The sequence below is a fragment of the Mustela erminea genome, chromosome 19 (genome assembly GCF_009829155.1).
Source record: "Mustela erminea isolate mMusErm1 chromosome 19, mMusErm1.Pri, whole genome shotgun sequence".
Taxonomy (NCBI): domain Eukaryota; kingdom Metazoa; phylum Chordata; class Mammalia; order Carnivora; family Mustelidae; genus Mustela; species Mustela erminea.
Window position 1 is genome coordinate 48,865,056 of NC_045632.1, and position 19,625 is coordinate 48,884,680.

At 45.7% G+C, this 19,625-nt stretch overlaps 1 protein-coding gene across 5 annotated transcripts in view; it reads right to left on the reverse strand.

Annotated features, from left to right (window-relative positions):
- Positions 1-19,625, reverse strand: part of WDR59 (WD repeat domain 59) — a 94,270-nt gene that overhangs the window by 61,576 nt on the left and 13,069 nt on the right. For 4 of the 5 annotated variants that reach the window (XM_032324171.1, XM_032324172.1, XM_032324173.1 and 1 more), the window contains exons 2-6: positions 14,614-14,663; positions 10,044-10,179; positions 5,321-5,406; positions 4,218-4,298; positions 1,159-1,196 (exon numbers count right to left, since the gene is read on the reverse strand). In XM_032324171.1, the coding sequence (XP_032180062.1) occupies positions 1,159-1,196; positions 4,218-4,298; positions 5,321-5,406; positions 10,044-10,179; positions 14,614-14,663 (391 nt within the window). The remainder of the gene's footprint in view (positions 1-1,158; positions 1,197-4,217; positions 4,299-5,320; positions 5,407-10,043; positions 10,180-14,613; positions 14,664-19,625) is intronic. The other variant, XM_032324176.1, reaches the window with a different exon arrangement.

A 19,625-nucleotide genomic window follows, 5' to 3' on the forward strand; every position in this document is an offset into this window, starting at 1 on the left:
CCTGTCCCTGCCCCTGCCCCACTCTTTCTCTCTTTCCAAAAATAGATGAATAAATCTTCAAAACACAATGCTGATGACTGGGCTTCATCACTGTAAGACACACTTATTTCTGTGCCCAAATTCTACTCTCTGTAAATACCCCACAACAGCCCCAAAGCAGAATTCCAAAAACAATCAGTTCCAACTGAGAAAACAGGGGGACCAGGAAGTAATTTCAAAGTTTCAGTACATCCACATTAAATGACAACATGCAAGACACAATCAGCCTCATCTAGATTATGGGGAAACCATAAGACAAACAACCTGGTTTCCTCAATAAATAAACCTTAGGAAAAGAAAAATAAACCAAAAAAGGAGAGGGGGAAGAAACCTACCAATTGCAAAAGATGAGAAATAGATCAACCACTTATAAGTATGTTTTTTATTTGGATTCAGACTTAAATAATTTGTAAAATAACAACAACTGAGATTAGGGAAATCTGCATACTGCTTAAATATCTGATATTAAAGAGCCACTGTTAACCTTTTTAGGTCTGCTGTGATCATGTTTTCTTACAGGGTTCTTCTCTTGCATAAATATCACCTACTGAAATATTCATTGAGAAATAATATAACACCCAGGAAATGCTTCAAAAAATTCTTTTTTTTTTTTTTTAAAGCAGGCTTCATGCCCAACGTGAGGCTTAAGCTCACAACACTGAGATCAAGACTTGAGCTGAGATCAAGAGTCGGACCCTTAACCAAATGAGCCACCCCACCCAGGCACCCCTTCAAAATAACTCCAAAAGAGATGGGAGCTGGGGCTGGGACAGTGGGTAGAGGCAAAGATGAAATAAGTAAGACTGGCCCGCCAGTGACCGTTGTTGAAGCTGGATCATAAACATAAAGCAATTTCATCTTCTATTTTCATACGTGTTTGAAATTTTCCACAATAAAAAGTTTAAAAACAAACCATTTTGGCTCCTGTCCTTGAATCCTGAAATGAGGTCCTGACCATGCTTAGCACTCCTGACTCTAACTTCCGAAAGCAGCCTAAAACAAGCCCTTTGCCAGGAGGGACCTAAAATCCCACCCGTCTGAGCTGGAGACTGGGGCAGGGGCAGCCCCATGCGAGGAGGGACGGAAGGAATGACCTAAGCCGGGGGAGCATACACTCACCTACAGCAGACAGTGCAACCGTGGGCTTCCTTGTGTCTCTGGAATAGAAAAGTCAGGGATGAAATGCCCAATCCGTATGCTACCACCCTGGTACTTTCTGCCCTCTGCACACAGTTTGCCCTCCCCTTTCAGTGGGAGCTTAGAGTTCAGAGGGAACATGAGGGCCTTAAAAACAAAGGTAAAGGGGCGCCTGGGTGGCTCAGTGGGTTAAAGCCTCTGCCTTTGGTTCAGGTCATGATCCCAGGGTCCTGGGATCAAGCCCCACATCGGGCTCTCTACTCGGCAGGAAGCCTGCTTCCTCCTCTCTCTCTGCCTGCCTTTCTGCCTACTTGTTATCTCTGTCTGTCAAATAAATAAATAAAAATATTTAAAAAAATAACAAAAAACAAAAAACAAAGGTAAAGAGAGCCCTATCTCCCTTCAGGGACAAACTTTCTCAGCTCCTTCAAATGAGGCTGAAGGTGAATTTCAAATCACATAGTTGGAGCCATAGAAAGCGAACTACACGATTCAGCATGGCCTGCGTGACCCTGACGTAGGGATGGAAGAAGCTAAAAGAATCCCTTCCCGGGGCCATTTCTCCTAGTGGCAACCAAGTGACAGTCATGGAGGCTTAACTCTGCAAGGACCTTCCCGGCAGGACTTCAGAGCTGAAGTAAAAGGTGACTCTCAAATTCACAGTTGCTAAGAGGGGGAAGCAGCCCAAGGGTCCACCAACAGAGAAGTGGATAAACACAATGTGGTCTATACATATAATGGAATATTATTCAGCCTGAAGACGGAAGGAAGTCCTGTCACAAGCTACAATAGGGACAGCCCTTGAGGACATTAGGTTAAGTGAGATAAGTTGGTCACAAAAAGACAAACACCACATGATTTCATTTCCACATATATGAAGTATCTCAAGTAGTCAAAGCCACAGAAACAGAAAGTGGGAAGGTGTGGGATGAGTAGTTTTAGCTTTGTAAGATGAGAAGTTCTGGGGATGTGCTGGGCATATACTTTACTGAACTGCACACTTAAAAACGGCAAGGATCTGGGGCGCCTGGGTGGTCCAGTGGGTTAAGCCTCTGCCTTCAGCTCGGGTCATGATCCCAGGGTCCTGGAATCGAGCCCCACGTCGGGCTCTCTGCTCAGCGGGGAACCTGCTTCCTCCTCTCTCTCTCTCTGCCTGCCTCTCTGCCTACTTGTGATCTTTATCTGTCATATAAATAAATAAAATCTTAAAAAAAAAAATGGCGAGGATCGGGGCGCCTGGGTGGCTCCATTGGCTGAGCGACCGACCAACTGTTGATTTCAGCTCAGGTCATCTCAGGGTCCCAATACAGAGCCTTTCATCAGGCTCTCAGCTGGGTGTGGAGCCTGCTTGAGATTTTCTCTCTTCCTTTTCCCCTCCCCTTGATCTCTAAATAAATAAGTAAATAAATAAATAAAATCTTTCTTTTTTAAATAATGAAGATGGTAAATTTTATGTTTTGGGTTTTTTGACCACAATTAAAAACCAAACCAACCAAAACAAACAAAACAAAACAAAAACCTACTCCTGGATAGAACGGGAGACTCTCAGAGAGAGATTCCTGGGTTCACTGTAAAGCCAACCACCTCCAAATGGTAACGTGACAGAACTGGGCGTCAATCTAGACCTAGGGGATGGATCGCCAATCTGCAGCTCAGGCTTACAATCCAGAAAATCTGAGAAGGAATCATCTGTTCAGTGTCCCTTAATCTTTAAATTATGAAAACAAATTATTTCACATCAGTGAGGAATACACTAACCTTGCCCCGTAGTTCCTGGGGGTTTTGTTTTGGTGTTTGTTTGTTTGTTTGTTTATTTTAAAGATTTTATGTATTTATTCGTCAGAGAGAGAGAGAAAGAGCTAGCACAAGCAGGGGGGAGGCAGAGGGAAAGGAGACTTCCCGCTGAGCAGGGAGCCCGATGCAGGACTCGACTCCAGCCCCCTGGGACCATGACCTGAGCTGAAGGCAGAGGCTTAACCGACTGAGCCATCCAAGTGCCCCCTGGGGTTTTGTTTATTTAAGAGCAGCCTCCTTCCATCACCCCCGGATTTTGTGCCCTTCCCCACTCGGTGCTGCCATTAGATCAACTGCTGCTGAGGCACTAACGACAGAGGGTTGCGGGTGAAGTCCGCCACGCACATCCTGAGTCGTGGCTCCCTTTCCCTGGTCTGTCCACCTCTAAGAGTAAATCATCCCAGAGTCCCTGCCAATTGGGAGCAGAGCAGTCTGCCGGCGGGAGGGGGTCCCGTCCGGGGAACTCTACGGACTACACCCTCTGATTAGTCGCAGCTGCCATGGCAAAGGGAACTTTGTTCTACGAAGGGAGAAGAAAAGACGTTTACTAAGAACTTCCGACACGCCAAGCCCCGGGCCAGGTGCTCCTTCACTTGTCACCTCATGAAGAGTAACCCTGAGAGGTGGCTCTCAGTGGCACTTACAGGTGGGCGATGGAAGTTTCGCCAAGAGCAAAGCAGACGTGCCTTAGAGCACTGCCTGCCGTAGCACATGCGTGTCTGTACCCACCAAGCCCCCCCACCGTCACCTGTCACTTCAGTTAAACTCCCACTGGACTTCCAGACACCAGCACCTAATTCTCCGCCAGAGGGATTTCCCTGCTTGCTGAGGCCTGCTTTGCAAATCTCCGTGACGGGCCTGAAGTGCCAGGGAAGGGGGGCCCCAGAGCGCAGGCTTCAACCAATGACTGCCAATGGGTAGCACCCCCACTTCCTTAGCTCTTGAGGGTGGGACACCTCCAAGGACGGAGTTCTGTACTAGCACCTAGCATCCCCCAGTAGGAGTAAACGCCACCTGTTCACAGGGGTACCTGAAGGATAACGCGCCCCTGCCTGGAGCCTTCCTGGTCCTGTCTCTCTTCTCTATCCCCCACCGGCATTTCTGTCACCTCCTAAATAACGTGCCGGCCACGTGTCCTCATCTCAGGGTCCGCATCCCAGAGAAACCAAAGTAAGACCCCTGATCTCTAAAACAAAGGTCCCAGATCGTCCCAAAGCCTGGTAGTTTGGCATTTTAATTGTTCTTACTTGATATCCCAAATGTAGATGTAGGTGTCCACGGAGCTGGTAACCAGGAGATCCGGCTCAAACACGGCCCAATCCAAGTCACTGGGAATATGAGATATAAACAGAACAATTCAGAGTCCAGTTCCAAATAGTAGCTTCCGAGAGTCACCACTCATGGTCCTCCCTAACATGACTTAAGGCAGCAATCTCCAAACTTCTCCAAACAAGACTTAAGTGAGCTCCAGGGGAAACTTCCAGGCCCTCCCCCCTTGTCATCCCCAGCTATACTATCACCTGCTCCCAAAAAAGAAATGGAGGATTTCAATTTCAAGTGCATGTGCGCGTGCACACACAGCAAAAACACAAAGTAATTTTTGACTTATCATTCTCTAAATCAGGTTCAACCACAGGTACCTTGAGTAAAACCAACACCTCTTAGAGCAGTGGCAAACTGTCACGTTGCCACATAGCTTTCAAGAAGGGCAAGGCCACCCTACCCATGTCCTCCCTCCTAGAAAGGCGGTTCCTGTGCAATTAACACAGGCCAGGGATCCAGCCTTTCCCAGCATTTCCTGGGCCAGCTGCCCCACTCCTGCACTCTCTGCTTGCTACCTCCCAGAAGGAGTATTCCCCACCCAGAAATAGAAATACCCTAAGGATAGGATGGATCAAGGAACACTCCAGAGGCCAAGGCCACAGGTAGGAGGCGGCCATGCAGCTGGGTAATGAACTCTGCTGCAGGAGATCTGTGCCCCAAGCTGCTGAAGAAAGAGCAAAGGGCTGCATCCTGCTCTCTGTACTCCTGGGCACTGTTGGTTGTCAGCAGAGTAATTCTGCTAGCTCCCTCCCATGGCAAAAGATCAGCTCTAATCCTTCACTCCAGACTGGGCTGTATCTGTCTTGAGTGTCTCCTGGAATCGGGGTTAGCGGTTACACCAAAGCTGGTTGATCTTGGTTGGCTATGAGGGCCATCACTACCGTGAATGCTAAGGACCCAACAGCCACCCACCGCCAACGCAAAACAGAGGGTCAGGCCAAGCAAGGAGGACGGTGTCTTCATTATAGTTCCCACGAGACTACAACAAAGGGAGACAGGCCAGGAGCTGTGGAGGGCTGGTACCTACCTGATGACACGAGTGTGGCCTTGTAGGGTGGTGCCGACTTCCCCGCTGCCATCTTTCCACTTATAAAGGTCGACCCGCTGGTTACTCTGAAAAGAAACAAGGGAAAGAAGGCAGGCAGGAGCACATCAGAACATATGCTCTCGGGACGCCTGGGTGGCTCAGTTGGTTAAGCAGCTGCCTTCGGCTCAGGTCATGATCCCAGCGTCCTGGGATCGAGTCCCACATCGGGCTCCTTGCTCGGCAGGGAGCCTGCTTCTCCCTCTGCCTCTGCCTGCCGTTCTGTCTGTCTGTGCTCGCTCTCTCCCTCTCTCTCTCTCTGATAAATAAATAAAATATTAAAAAAAAAAAAAAAAAAAAAAAAAAAGAACATATGCTCTCACCGCAATCTGCCGAGGGCTGAGAAGGGGAAGCCATGCAGAAACCAACTCGCATGGCAGAGATTTACAGACTGACTTCCTTATGAAGCCAAGAGAAATGAATATACTTAACATCTGAGCCACCCTAAGCTCAGTCCACAGCACTAAAGGGCAGGGCTATCTTCAGAGTGAAAATACCCTGAACAGGTACAGCTGAACGGAAGCTACAGAAGCAGTGCTGAACGAACGAGCAATGGCTTATGGAGATGTTCCTGGCCGCTAGAGGGACCACCTCCCAACTTGAAAGGTCACACACCCATCTCTCCAGGTGCTGTCACACTAGATGTTTTTAGTTCGCCTTTCCCACATATCAAATGCCTGGAGTCCTTCCACCACGCTTTAAAAACACATATGCACGAGAAAGAAAACAGAACTAACACCAAAGGCATGTCCTAGGAGGCAAAATTATACAGATTCCTTGAAATATGCCTATACTTTCTTAAAAGATTAAGTAAAAAGATACCTGGAAAAAACTGGCCAGAAGAAACCACACTACAATAGGGAAAGGAGAAAAGAAAAAGCCATGTTTCAACCAGCCAGCAAAATACTTATCAAGAGCTTAAGAAACACACCAAAAGTGAACAAAGATTATAATAGTCTGATTACTAATAGGTATCTAATAATTTCTGAACAGATACAGAAGATGCAAGTACATTAATATCTATATATTACCAGACTGATTTTCATTTTAGGCTCAGAAATAGACAGATGTACAAAGTTCTAAGGTTTTAATCCAGAAATGCCAGTTTCCAATTCTAAAAAGATAAGGTTCCCGGTCTAACGGTTAGGATTCAAAACAGCTTCCAACGGGAACAGGAATGAGAAGTTAAGTTCCCCTCATCTTACAACACTATCCCATCTCCGCTGCGCGGCTCTGCGAGTCTACGTCCCAGGAATCTTAAGAGCCCTGCTTCCTGCTCTCCCGTGCCACGCTGCACACTGGCTGCCATCACCCACTTTACAAGGGAGGCAGCTGAGGCTCGGAGAGCTGGGAGAGCACTAGAGATAAAACAGTGTCAAAACTAGCCTTGACCTCAGATGCCCGTAACTCCAAAGCTCTTTCTTCTGAAAAACGCTGTCTTCCAACCAACAGCAATAAAACAAAGCAAAAAAAATCAATAAATTAAACTTCATCAAAATCAAAGGACATTATCAATAAAGTAAAAAGACAATCTACAGAATTAGAGACATATTTGAAAATCATATCTCTGGGGCCTGGATGGCGCACTCGTTAAGCGTCTGCCTTCGGGTCAAGTCGTGATCCCAGGGTCCTGGAATCGAGCCCCAAGTCGGGCTGTCTGCTGGGGGGGAAGCCTGCATTTCCCTCTTCCACTCCCCCTGCTTGTGCTCCCTCTCTTACTGTGTCTCTCTTGGTCAAATAAATAAATAAATAAATAAAATCTTAAAAAAAAAAAAAAGAAAATAAATGAAAAGAAAATTATATGTCTGAGGCATCTCAGTAGCTCAGTGGGATAAGTCGACTCCTGGTTTTGGCTCAGGTCATGAGCTCAGGGTCATGAGATTGAGCCCTGAGTTGGGCTCTGTGCTCAGCAGGGAATTTGCTTGTCCTTCTCCCTCTGTTCTTCTCCCTGCTCTCTGTCTAAAATAAATAAATAAAACCTTTTAAAAAAAATCTTATCTTGGGGAGCCTGGGTGGCTCAGATGGTTAAGGGTCTGCCTTTGGCTCAGGTTATGATCTCAGGGTCCTGGGACTGAGCCCCAAGTCAGACTCCCAGCTCAGCAGGGAGTCTGCTTCTGCCTCTCCCCCTGTTCATGCTCTCTCTCTCTGTATCTATCTCAAATGAATAAATAAACAATCTTTAAAAAAAAAAAACCTGTATCTCTGAGAAAGTCTAGTATCAAGAATATATAAATAACTTTGACAACTCGGCAGCAAAAAGACATACAGTCCAATTTCAAAATAAGCAAAGGACTTCAACAGACATTTCTCCAAAAAAGATGTACAAGCGGCCAACGGGCACACGAAAAGATGCTCAAAGCATTAGTCATTAAGGAAATGCAAATCAAAACCATAGTGAAATACTACTTTATACCCACTAGGATGGCTATAACTTAAAAATTAAAGAAAAAAGGGGTGCCTAGGTGGCTAAGTCAGTTGAGCATCTGCCTTCAGTTTGGATCATAATCCTCCAGTCCTAGGATCGGTCCCTGCGTCAGGCTCCCTACTCAGCAGGGAGTCTGTTTCTCCCTCTCCCTCAACTCCTCTCCCTTGCTTGTGCTCTCCTGCATGCCCTCTCTCTCAAATAAATAAGCAGAATATTTTAAAAATAAAAAAATTAAAATTAAAGAAGAAAAACAAAAGAAAACAACAATTTTGTTGAGGATATAGAGTAACCAGAACCTTCACCCATTGTTGGTAGGACTAAAAAATGATCAGAAAAAAGTCTGATGGTTCCTCAAAAAGTGAAACACAGACTTACCAAATGACCCTGCAATTCCACTCCTAAGTATATACCCAAAGGAACGGAAAACAAGTACTCAGAAGAAGCACATGTACACCCATGTTCATTTCTGCTTTATTCACAGGAGCCAGCCCAAATGTCCACTGGTAAAAGAACCATTAAACAAAATGCATTACAGCCGTACAATGGAAGAGTATTTGGCCATAAAAAGGAGGAAAGCACTGATTCATGCTACGACAGAGATAAAGAAGGTAGAGACAAAAGGCACATAGTGTGTGGTTTTGTTTATGTGGAATATCCAGAACAGATAAATCTACAGAGACAGAGCACAGGCTGGTGGTTGCCAGGGGGTGTGGGAAGGGGGAATTCAGAGAGATGGCTGAATGGTAAGGGGTTTTTCCTTCGGAGTGATGGAAATGTTTGGGAACTAGAGAAGAGTGTGGTTGTATATATCGTGAATGTCGTAACTGACATTAAACAGTCCACTTTAAAATGACTGTCAAAAGAAATTAAGAAGAAAAAAGAAAACAACTGTTTCCTCCCCCCCCCCCCCCCCAAAAAGGACTATCTCACCACTCGTAAACAAATGCAGGGCTAATCCACTCAGGCCAAGTACTGACTGGCTGGCCTCAATCAGTGGTTTCTCCTCACAGCAATTTTACTTGCCAGGGACATTTAACAATGTCTGGAAGCACCTTTGGTTGTCACGATGAGGGGGAAGACGAGGAGGCCACTGGGACTTCCGGATGGGAGCCAGGGATGCTGCTGGAGCTCTCACAATGCAGGGGACACCCCCCACCACAAAGAACTGTCTGGCCTGAGATGTCACTAGTATCCAGGTTGAAGACCCCTGGACCAAATGAACAGGGGCTGCGGGTGAGAGGGGACAGAAAGTCCTAAAGGTAGAAGCCAACAAAAAGAGCACTGTTCCTAACACACGGGAAAGGGGTCAGGAATGGAAAAGCAGGAGACCGGCCCCCGTTTCTCCTTCGGAACAGTCCCTAAACCAGCTCCACCTCAGATGTCTATGGTGAGAGTGAGACAGTCAGATTCTATTTTGGAAATGACGGGGAAGAGCAGCTTTTTGTTCCTCCTGAAGCTGACAACACTGCTCTTCTTTCTCTTTCCTCAGATGCTTTCCTCTCACAGACTGTCTTTTCTGATAAGAAAAGACCCAGACAGCCCCGTGAATGGCTGCATCTCCTGGATGACAGAAGGTTTCCTTTAAATACTGTCCTCCAGGTCCCATGCAAAAGAGGCAAAGGTTTAGATTTCAAATTGTTCTAGGAGAATAGAAATGCTAATAGAGAATCTGGCGAAAGATTCCAGAGATGGATCTAGCCCAGATCTTTTTTCAGCCATGAATCCCTTGAAAAACCTAGGAAAACGTGTGCACATTTTCCCTGGAAAAATTCACAGATAAAGAGGCACATAAAAATCTCAGGGGCTTAGCTGATCTAATAAAATCCCAATCGAGACTGAATCCCTCCCTTCGAGTGGAAGGGTGTGTGGAGTCTTCTGATCCTTCCGAAAAGCAAGCAATGAAGGTCAGAGTCACTAGCCAGTTACCTTCCTGCCAGTGAAAACAGGTTCCTATCACACAGAGGAACAGAGGCATCTACTCATTTCCCTTTCAAAATCTGGAGCCTCAGAAACACAAGATCCTGCACCACAGGTGCCAGCAGATCTGCTCCCATTTACAAACACACGCACGTGTACATATATGTCAGCAATTTGCCTCAATCTTCCTTTTAGAACCATCCATACTTCTTTTCCGCCTGACAAGTGAGGGTTACATTCTCTTCTCTACATAGAACACAGACCTACTGGCCCCAGCTCATACTTATAAAAAGCCTTTTCCTTGTACCCCTTAAATGACCTCACCGAGGCTGCAAAGTAGTGTGCGAAGCTGTCATGAGGGTTCCACTGCACGGCTCCAATGTCCCATTTGCTCTGGCGAGAGATCTTTCGGTGACCTTCGAAAGGGGCATCTAGATTAACGATGTATAAGAATCGGCGGCTAGGAAAACAACATCAACATTATAACGAGAGAACAGCATTAGCATTAAGAAAGAAAAGCACATTTGGAATTACATATGGTTTGCAAACAGAGTTCAAAAATATCCCTGGATGTGTACGACCTTTACCGCGTCTAAAAGGCATATGAGGGACAAGAGGACGTCAAGGTGACTATTCAGTGAGTGGGAGCCACATCCCTGGGAGAGTCTGTCTTTAGACATGGCCTTCCCCACCCCAGATCTTTGGGAGTCTGACATCTGCCCACCGGATTCAGGTCCAAGCCTCTGTGGTCTTTCCTAATCATCCTGCTAGGATAGGTCCCCTGCTTCTGCACTATGCCCACCGAGCAGTTTGCATTGTGATGGTAGTCATTCATCTGTGCAGGACAACTACTGATGGTAAGACTTCGTGAGGGGAGTAGGGACTGTGTCTTCCATCTCTGCAGGTCCCTCCTCACCAGGCACAGTGCTCTGCATTCAGTAAACAGGCACTACACACATCACTCATCCCTTAGACAACTACTCTGGAGAAAATCTCAAATTCCCTTGCAAGTCGGTAACCTGGTGAAAGCAACTTAATTAAGTCCACTGGGAAGGAAATAACCAATAAAGTTATAATGAAAATAACGTATTAAGCGCTGATACCGTTCAAGGTAAAATACAGAAACCCACAAAGACAAAGACAGAGAGAGGAAGTGGAGAGCGCAAGGACAAATGGTAACTGATGGAGAGAAAGCAAACCGCAGAGGGGCCGGGAACGACAGGCAAGCTGACTGACGCTGCAGAGCCCAGGCCGGCCGGGGAGCTGGAAGCTTCAGCCTCCGGGCAAGGGGAACACAGAGGGCTGGAGAACCAAACACTGAACAGAAGAAACAGAGTTCGAAAGAGCACTAAGGAGAGCAGTTTATGTGCACCCCAAGAGAGCCAGATGACCACCTCTCCTTCACCTGGCGGAACGGGGGCGATGTGCTTCGGAGAAACTACTTGAGGGGAGCCCCGGGCCTGGGACAACAGGCACGAGGCGGGTGAGGATGAAGAGCTGTGCTCAAAACAGGGCATGAGGTAGAGTATGAGGCCCCCCCCGGCTTCTTCCCTCCTCAACACTCACAACACTGAGCTTTTGTCTTCAGATAACATGTGACAAAAGGAATCTTCTCAGGGGAAAATGACCAGCCCAAGAAAGAAACAGAAGCAAACAAGTTAACAACACAGAACCCAAGAGATAACGACATCTGGGCACCCTCCGAGAAAAGAGGGTCTGGTTCCCCCCTGATCTCCCTCCAATGAACCCCACCATCACACATGTAAACTGATCACTCTTTGACAGCAACAGAGAGCCCGTGAGTATCAGTCCCCAGAGGAAACATGAAAGGCCGGCACCAACTCAGTCGAAAGAACTAGAAGGAAATAGCAAAGAGAAACAAAGAAACCTAGAATGAACACCTTCAGAGAGGTAAAAGAAGACAAGGTGAAGAACAGAGAACAAGAGAGAGCTCCTGGAAATGAAAAGCATAACTGAAATAAAGAAATCTGATCGAAAAGTGGGAAGTTAAAGCTGAAGGAAATGCCCAGAATGCAAAACAAAATGGACCAAAAGAGATTTCACATAGGATATCCAACATAGACTAAGAGCAGCTCCAGAAAGAATGAGAGCAGGAAGTTGCGGGGCGGGGGGTGTGGAATTGAGACTCAGTGCAGGAAAACTTCTCTGGATGACACAGACTTCCAGACTGAAAGAGCCTTCCAACACTGCTAAAAATTACTCTGGACCTCAATCTGACTAGGGATCACACGGGTGTATACATCTATAAATTTACTTGAGCTGTTCACTTAAATATATAAATATATAATATATATTTATATATTAAGTGTTATATATATTATATATGTATATATTTTCAAGTTTATATATTATATATAAACTTTATATAATAAAGTTATTATATTATCTATTGTATATATTTTTCATATATTTATATGAATATAAATATTCATTTATATATTTTCAAGTTCAATGTAAGAATATGAAATGGTGAACTTTCAAGATCTTGTTGAAAAATAAGATGAATATGGGGCGCCTGGGTGGCTCAGTGGGTTAAGCCGCTGCCTTCGGCTCAGGTCATGATCTCAGGGTCCTGGGATCAAGTGCCGCATCGGGCTCTCTGCTCAGCAGGGAGCCTGCTTCCTCCTCTCTCTCTCTCTGCCTCTCTGCCTACTTGTGATCTCTCTCTGTCAAATAAATAAATGAAATCTTTAAAAAAAAAAAAAAGAAAAAGAAAAAGAAGACGAATATATCTGTATGTTAGAGCACACCAAAGCAGGAATGCCGGCCTGCTCTCCAGTGACATGATCCTATCCCCTCCTACGATGCTACAAATGACAAGAGTCACATCAGTGAATGCAGAAAAGTCTAACATTTGACACACAGTTATTCCTGAGCACCTCAGTATTTTATGGGTTGTTAATGTAGCTACATGATGCCAGGTATATGCTATGTTTCATCTGTTTAGATAAAACAAGGCAAGATGGAAAAAAAAAGAGGGGCCCTCCAAGTGCCCAGCGCAAGAAATGAAAAAAAGACATACACCAAGGCAGTGGCGGTAACAATTTCACACATCTGGAGGTAAAGTAACACTAGAGACGAAGATAGCATTTTAAAGCTTCCAAAGACAAAAAAATAGGTCACTTACAAAGTCCAGAATCAGAATGGTATAGGACCTCTCACAATTACTCTGAGAAAAGAACCCCAAATACCAATTCAACCCAAAAATTGTTATATAACTATACTGGAAGGAGGGGAAGGTCCTGTAAGGGACTCACAGAGGAAAATAAAAGTTCTAACTCCTCACCTGTTTTTAGAAGTCAATTTGTTAGATCTTTGATGGATAAATCAAGATACCGAGTATAGGTATACTATTTGGAAAAATGGGAGGCAACCCCGAAGAAATAGCTAAAAGAGTCTCAATTAGTTGCTTCCAGTAAGTGGGATCGGGGTAGGGAAAACGTAGGATTCTGCTGTCTGACAATATAATCCTTGTAATGCTACACTGCCTTTTTCAACTATATATATGTATTTCCTTGATTTTCAAAAAACAAGGCTTAAAAACTGAGTAGTTAATGAATACTATATCCCAAAACCTCTGACTTGTATGCTTAAAATGGGTAAAATGCATGGTCTGTGAATTATATCTCAATAAAGCTGTTTTTTCTTTTTTTTCTGAGTGAGAAGGCGGCAGTGAAGAGACATACCAATCGTTCCTCATCTATGCATCCAGTATGACAGAAGAAAATGGTAATGGTAACTGTCCCTGGGGAAGGGGGCCAAAGGGAGGAGGAAATCTTGCTTTTCAACCTATAGCCTTTTTAATTATTTAAATGTTTGCTACATTTTTTAAAGTAAGTTAAAATATTATTTCAAAATAAAACAATGAAGTAGAAAATAATTCATTGGGTGCCTGGCTGGCTCAGTTCGTTGCGCAACTGCCTTTGGCTCAGGCCATGATCCTAGAGTCCCCGGATCAAGTCCTGCATCAGGCTCCCTGCACAGCAGGGGGTCTGCTTCTCCCTCTGCCCTTCCCCCTCTCCTGCTTGCTCTCTCTCATTCTCTCTCTCTCTCAAATAAATATTTTTTTTAAAAAAAGAAAGAAAATAATTCATTAATTTTAAGTGGGTTCAGGGACACCTGACTGGCCCAGTCAGTAAAGCATGTGACTCTTCATCTCCTGGTTGTGAGTTCAAGCCCCACACTGGGTGTAGAGATTACTTAAAAATCAAATCTTAAAAAAAAAAATTATAAATGGGTTCATAAACAACTAAGTTAATGAAAATACAGCAAACTTGGAGAGATAGTGATTATGAGAGGGGAGGTGAGATTCTGGCCATTAAGTGGGATCACTTTGGTACTGTGATAGAGTAACTAGCAATGCTGGGGTAGTGCTTACTTGCCAAAATCTTACATATGCTGGGGCCAGAAGACACCACAGAAGTTATGCTGATTTCTTCATAATGAAATCAAATTCCTTCACAGGAAAACTGAAGTCCAGGAAGGCCGACTGGATAAATGTCCCAGGCCTTGTCATTAATGGCAGTGCCAAACTAGGACCCAGATGCCCTCCATCCCGCTAACTACCTGTGAGACCACAACAGAGAGCATCCTTCTACAGAGTCCGTGCAAGGAATAGAAAACTGTAATTCCAAGACCAAAGTCCCAGTCACTAAAATTTCAAAGGAATTTTATTGCTTACACGTTAGGGCAGAGACAAAAATAAACTGCTAACAATCCCTCTAAGTGCCCCCGAGGTCACTAGGAGAGAACTAAGCCCTAGGGCCACAATCCTTAAAGAGAAGGAGTATTTTCCGACTTCCCAGAAACCTCCTTCCTGATCTGCCATTTGTTCCCAGAAATCGCAGCAGAGGAACACTGCACGCTCACTTACCCGGAAAGCACAGCATGCTGTCCCAGACAGTCCACAGACATCGCCGTTGCCTGCGAGAGAGAACATACATTCAGTTCTGCCAGCAAAGGGAGCTCAGGAGAGAGAAGACACGCTGGTTGTCACCTCGGCGTCTTCTCTTCCTCTGGCCCGGGGGAAGTCCCCAGCAGGCAGGAAGGATTCACTGTTTGCAGTGGACACTTTTACCCACTTCTAATCCTCATCCACATCTCATACTCACCTGCCACAAGAGGGTGATGCTATCTGTTCCCCAACACCAGGATTACCCACAAGCAAGCTGGCATATTCTAAATTGAGAAGACATCGTCCTAGGACCCTTAGAGGATCTAAGTACCTCAGAGCTAACAGAGCAACTAAGAGCCCCTCCCCTTCTGAGCAAAACCTAACCTGGGACATCACACATGCATACACACACACACACACACACACACACACACCCCTCATCCCAGACCACACCACCCCCATCCCTTTCCCAAAGGGCCTCGACTCCTCCTCCAAGCCAAATGGCAAGAAGTAATATTCAAACACCACCCATGCTGAATCCATGGCCACAGTCTTGTTATTGAGATGCTCAGCTCCCATTTAATCTGAGATTTCTAGCACATTCTAATGCTTTCCATTTCCCAAGTATCCCAGTTTCTAGGGAGCACCATCTTTTCAGGATCCAATGTCCAATTCCCAGAAGACCAGAACGAGTTAAATGAATTTGCATTCAGGCTGAAGCATGAGGCTAACTCTAATCATGACAATTATAGCCCTAAATTCTCTTAATTTGGACAAGTTCAAATCCTGCTACATTCTCAGGACATTACTGCACAATCTCATATATCCTCAAGAAGTATGTCACAGGTAATACCGGGGAAGAGAAGCCAGAGCACTCAGCGGAGGCTGAAAAGTCATTGTTATGCATTCTTCGTCCAACCAGAGTTGTGAGCAGAGAAAAGCCCAGCTGGAAAGGCAGGCAATGAAATGAGATGTGATTTCCACACTCTTCTGAACCATTCATAGACAAAGGTATGAAAGAAGGCAAGATGGTACCTCCAGTCTTTCTAGAAGGTGTGTGGTAGGCAGAATCCAAAGATGGGGGCGCCTGGGTGGCTCAGTGGGTTAATAAGCCTCTGCCTTTGGCTCAGGTCAAGATCTCAGGGTCCTGGGATAGAGCCCAGCATCGGGCTCTCTGCTCAGCAGGGAGCCTGCTTCTCCCTCTCTCTCTGCCTGCCTCTCTGTCTACTTGTGATCTCTCTCTCTGTCAAATAAATAAATAAAATCTTTAAAAGAAAAAGAAAAAGAATCCGAAAATGGCTCCAACATTCTGGGCCCTTGGTACATATCCACACTCTCCCCATTATTCAAACACTAATCTAAGGACTGCTGAGAAGGGATTTAGCAGACATGATTAAGTACCCAAATCGGCTGACCTTAAGATAAAGAGACCCGAAACAACCCAAATGGCTACCAGCAAAGGAATAGATAAGCGAAACGTGGTATACACATACAATGGCCCACATACCACGATAGGGATGAAACTTGAAAATACTACACTAAGTGAAACAAGCCAGGCACAAAAGAACAAATACTGCATGAGTCCACTTCCATGAGGTACCTAAGATAGGTCTATCCATTAAACCACAAAGTAGAATAGAGGTGGAGGGGGCAGGGAGTAGGGAATGAGGAGTTACTATTTAATGAATACAGTTTGTGTCTCAATTTTTTAAAGATGTTATTTATTTATTTAACAGAGAGAGAGCACAAGCAGGGGAGCGGCAGGGGGCGAGGGAGAGGGAGAAGCAGGCTCCCTGTTTGAGCTGGACCCAGGGCTCAATCCCAGGACCGAGCCAAAGGCAGACGCTTAGCCGAATGAGCCACCCAGGCGCCCTCAGAGTTTCTGTTGAGATGATGAGAAGTTCTTGAGGGTTGTGGGGAGACAGAGAAACCCCATCCCGTCAGCCCTTTAAATCTAGGGCCAGAGGTTAGAGACAGAGGCAGTCAGAGAGTCTAACGGTGAGGCATTTAATGGGAGGAAGATGGTTACCGGCTGTGAAAGGAAAGCCCTGAAAGTGGCCTCCAGAAGCTGACAGTGAACCCTATATAACCATCAGCAAGAAAACAGGGACCTCGGGACACCTGGGTGGCTCAGTCAGTTGGGTGCTGACTCTTGATTTCCGCTCGAGTCAAGATCTCCCAGTCGCGGGATCCATGCTGAGTGGATCCCTCCAGCCCCCTCGGTCCCGCTCTCCAGTGCTCTCCCTCCCTCCCTCTCTCTCTTTCTCTCAATTAAACAAATAAAGTAAATCTTAAAAAGGGCACCTGGGCCCCGCACTGGGCTCCCTGCTCGGCGAGGAGCCTGCTTCTCCCTCTCCCTCTGCCCGCTGCTCCCCCTGCTTGCTCTCTTTCTCTCTCTCTCTCTCTCTGTTAGATACATTTTTAAAAAATTTAAAAAGAAAAGAAAAAAAGAAAAGGGTTGGGGTGCTTGTCTGGCTCAGTGGAAAGAACACGCAGCTCTTGATCTTGGGGTCATGAGTTCGAGCCCTGCGCTGAGTGTAGAGATTACTGAAAAATAAATAAATAAATTTTTAAAAGTAATAAAATAAAAGACATCAAGCCTATTTTATTTTATTTTTTTTTAAAGATTTTATTTATTTATTTGACAGAGAGAGATCATAAGTAGGCAGAGAGGCAGGCAGAGAGAGAGAGGAGGAAGCTGGCTCCATGCTGAGCAGAGAGCCCGATGCGGGACTCGATCCCAGGACCCTGAGATCATGACCTGAGCCGAAGGCAGCGGCTTAACCCACTGAGCCACCCAGGCGCCCAAGCCTATTTTAAATAATTTTTTTTAAAAGGAGTGTCTGGCTCTGACTCGGCTGGTAGAGCCTGTGACTCTTGATCTCAGGCGTCATGAGTTCGAGCCCCATGTTGAGAGTACAGGTTAATTAAAAAAATTAAAGAAAGTAAGGAAGAAAGGAGGGGAGGGAGGGAAAGGAAGGAAAAAAGAGAAAGAAAACAGGGATGGACCGCAATCCTAAAACCCCCAGGAAGTGAATTCGGCCAAAACCCTGAATGAGCCCGTTCGATTCTTCCTTAGCCAACAGAGGCTCCAGAGGACAGCCCAGCAACTGATACCCGTACTTCAGCTTGGGAGACTCAGAACAGAAAACAAGCAACGCCTGGACTTCTGACCTACAGAACTGGGATCTAAAAAATGGGTATTGTTTCAAGCCACTAAGTTTGCGGTGATAACAGAGAGTGGCCCGGTAGTAATAATAATAATAATGATGATGATAAAAGTTATGCCTTTGACTCAAAAATTCCACCTCCAGAATCCACCCAAAACACAGAAAAACTTCTATACACAGAGCGGCTTATTTCATGTTATCTACCAGTAAATGATGCATATTTTTATACCAACATTCTCAAAGTATTTAAAAATGACACTGAAAAACACAGGATCCAAAACTGCAAAGAGAGCATATCACCTCATCAGAGGAAGCTATTTTTAAAAAGACAAAAAAGCACACCGAACTGATGTGTCCCTGCTCCTACCCCAGAAAAAAGGGGCCAACATCATGTTCGTAGCACACTGAGGAACGTCATGCCAGGCTGTCACAAAGAGAGAATGGAGAGGAAGAGAAAGGGACCTCATCAGAGTAAAGCTGGCGCTTCAGGGGGGGCGGGGATAGGAGTCCCCCTGGAGGCCTCCCCACCTCAGGGCACCGGGCAGGGAGCAGCTGAGAGATGCTAAGTCTGGGAGTCACGGAGTTAAGAATCCGGGGAACCACAAGATCCCACTGCAAGAGAGGGAGCGCAGCCCCAATGATGACTGACACACACACAGAGAGAGAGAGAGAGAGAGAGAACTTCCCAGTAGCCCGCAGGAAGGGGCTTGGGACAGATTACAGACAGCTTACAGGAGTGAAGGAAAGCGTAATTTTATACTGTGCTATGAACTGAAATTTCAAGCAGCTACTTATGCCTAAAAAACCCTGAAGAAAGCCCATCAGAATGCTCAGATGGTAGTTACTCCTGTAGGGTTTTTGTTTCATTCCTCCACATGAGCCTACGTTTTTGTATTACTTACAAATTCACATGATTTTATAATAAAAAATACTATTTTTCCAAGGCATCCCAAGCCTCTCCTGTTTCCATGCCTCTCATCCTGGCCTGGGCCCTCCAGGCCTGCCCCCCCACCCCCACAGCCTACAGCAACTCCCTCCCAACAGCGTACCTTCCCCTCTCCATTTTCCATTCCCGCCCCACACTGAAATTTCTGAAAGCAGACTTCTGATTACATCAATCCACTGCTCTAAAACCTTGCAGGTTTTCCACTGAAGATAATCAAGTGGCAACTCCTCAGCCTTCAGATCCTTCCAAATAAGATGCTTATAGAACCTTCCAGTCTAACCTTCCCTCTTCTACCTGCCCAGGCCACACCCATTCGAAGCATTCACCTTTCTGGAAGGTCAGCAAAGTTCCCAGTTCTTTTTTTTTTTTTTTTTAAAGATTTTATTTTTATTTATTTGACAGACAGAGATCACAAGGAGGCAGAGAGGCAGGCAGAGAGAGAGAGGGGGGAAGCAGGCTCCCTGCTGAGTAGAGAGCCCGATGCGGGGCTCGATCCCAGGACCCTGGGATCATGACCTGAGCCGAAGGCAGAGGCTTTAACCCACTGAGCCACCCAGGCGCCCCAAAAGTTCCCAGTTCTAAGATGCTTAAGCTCGTCTTTCCACCTGGAAAGTCCTTGTCTCCTACTCTGCTGTGGAAATTCTGCTCATGTTTTAGGTCCCAAGACACACCTCCTCTAAGAAACTCACCCAGAGTCCACGACGGGGATTCTACCTTCTCGCAAAGCACCTCCTAACCCCGACACAGAAATGGCTGTCACCTGCTATGTGGTAGTTGTTACTGAACACATTTATCTTCTCCCACTAGCTGGGGATCCCCTACAGGGCAGGATCTATCTTATTTCTCCCAGAGCACCCAAAGAGGGGCTCTGTGAA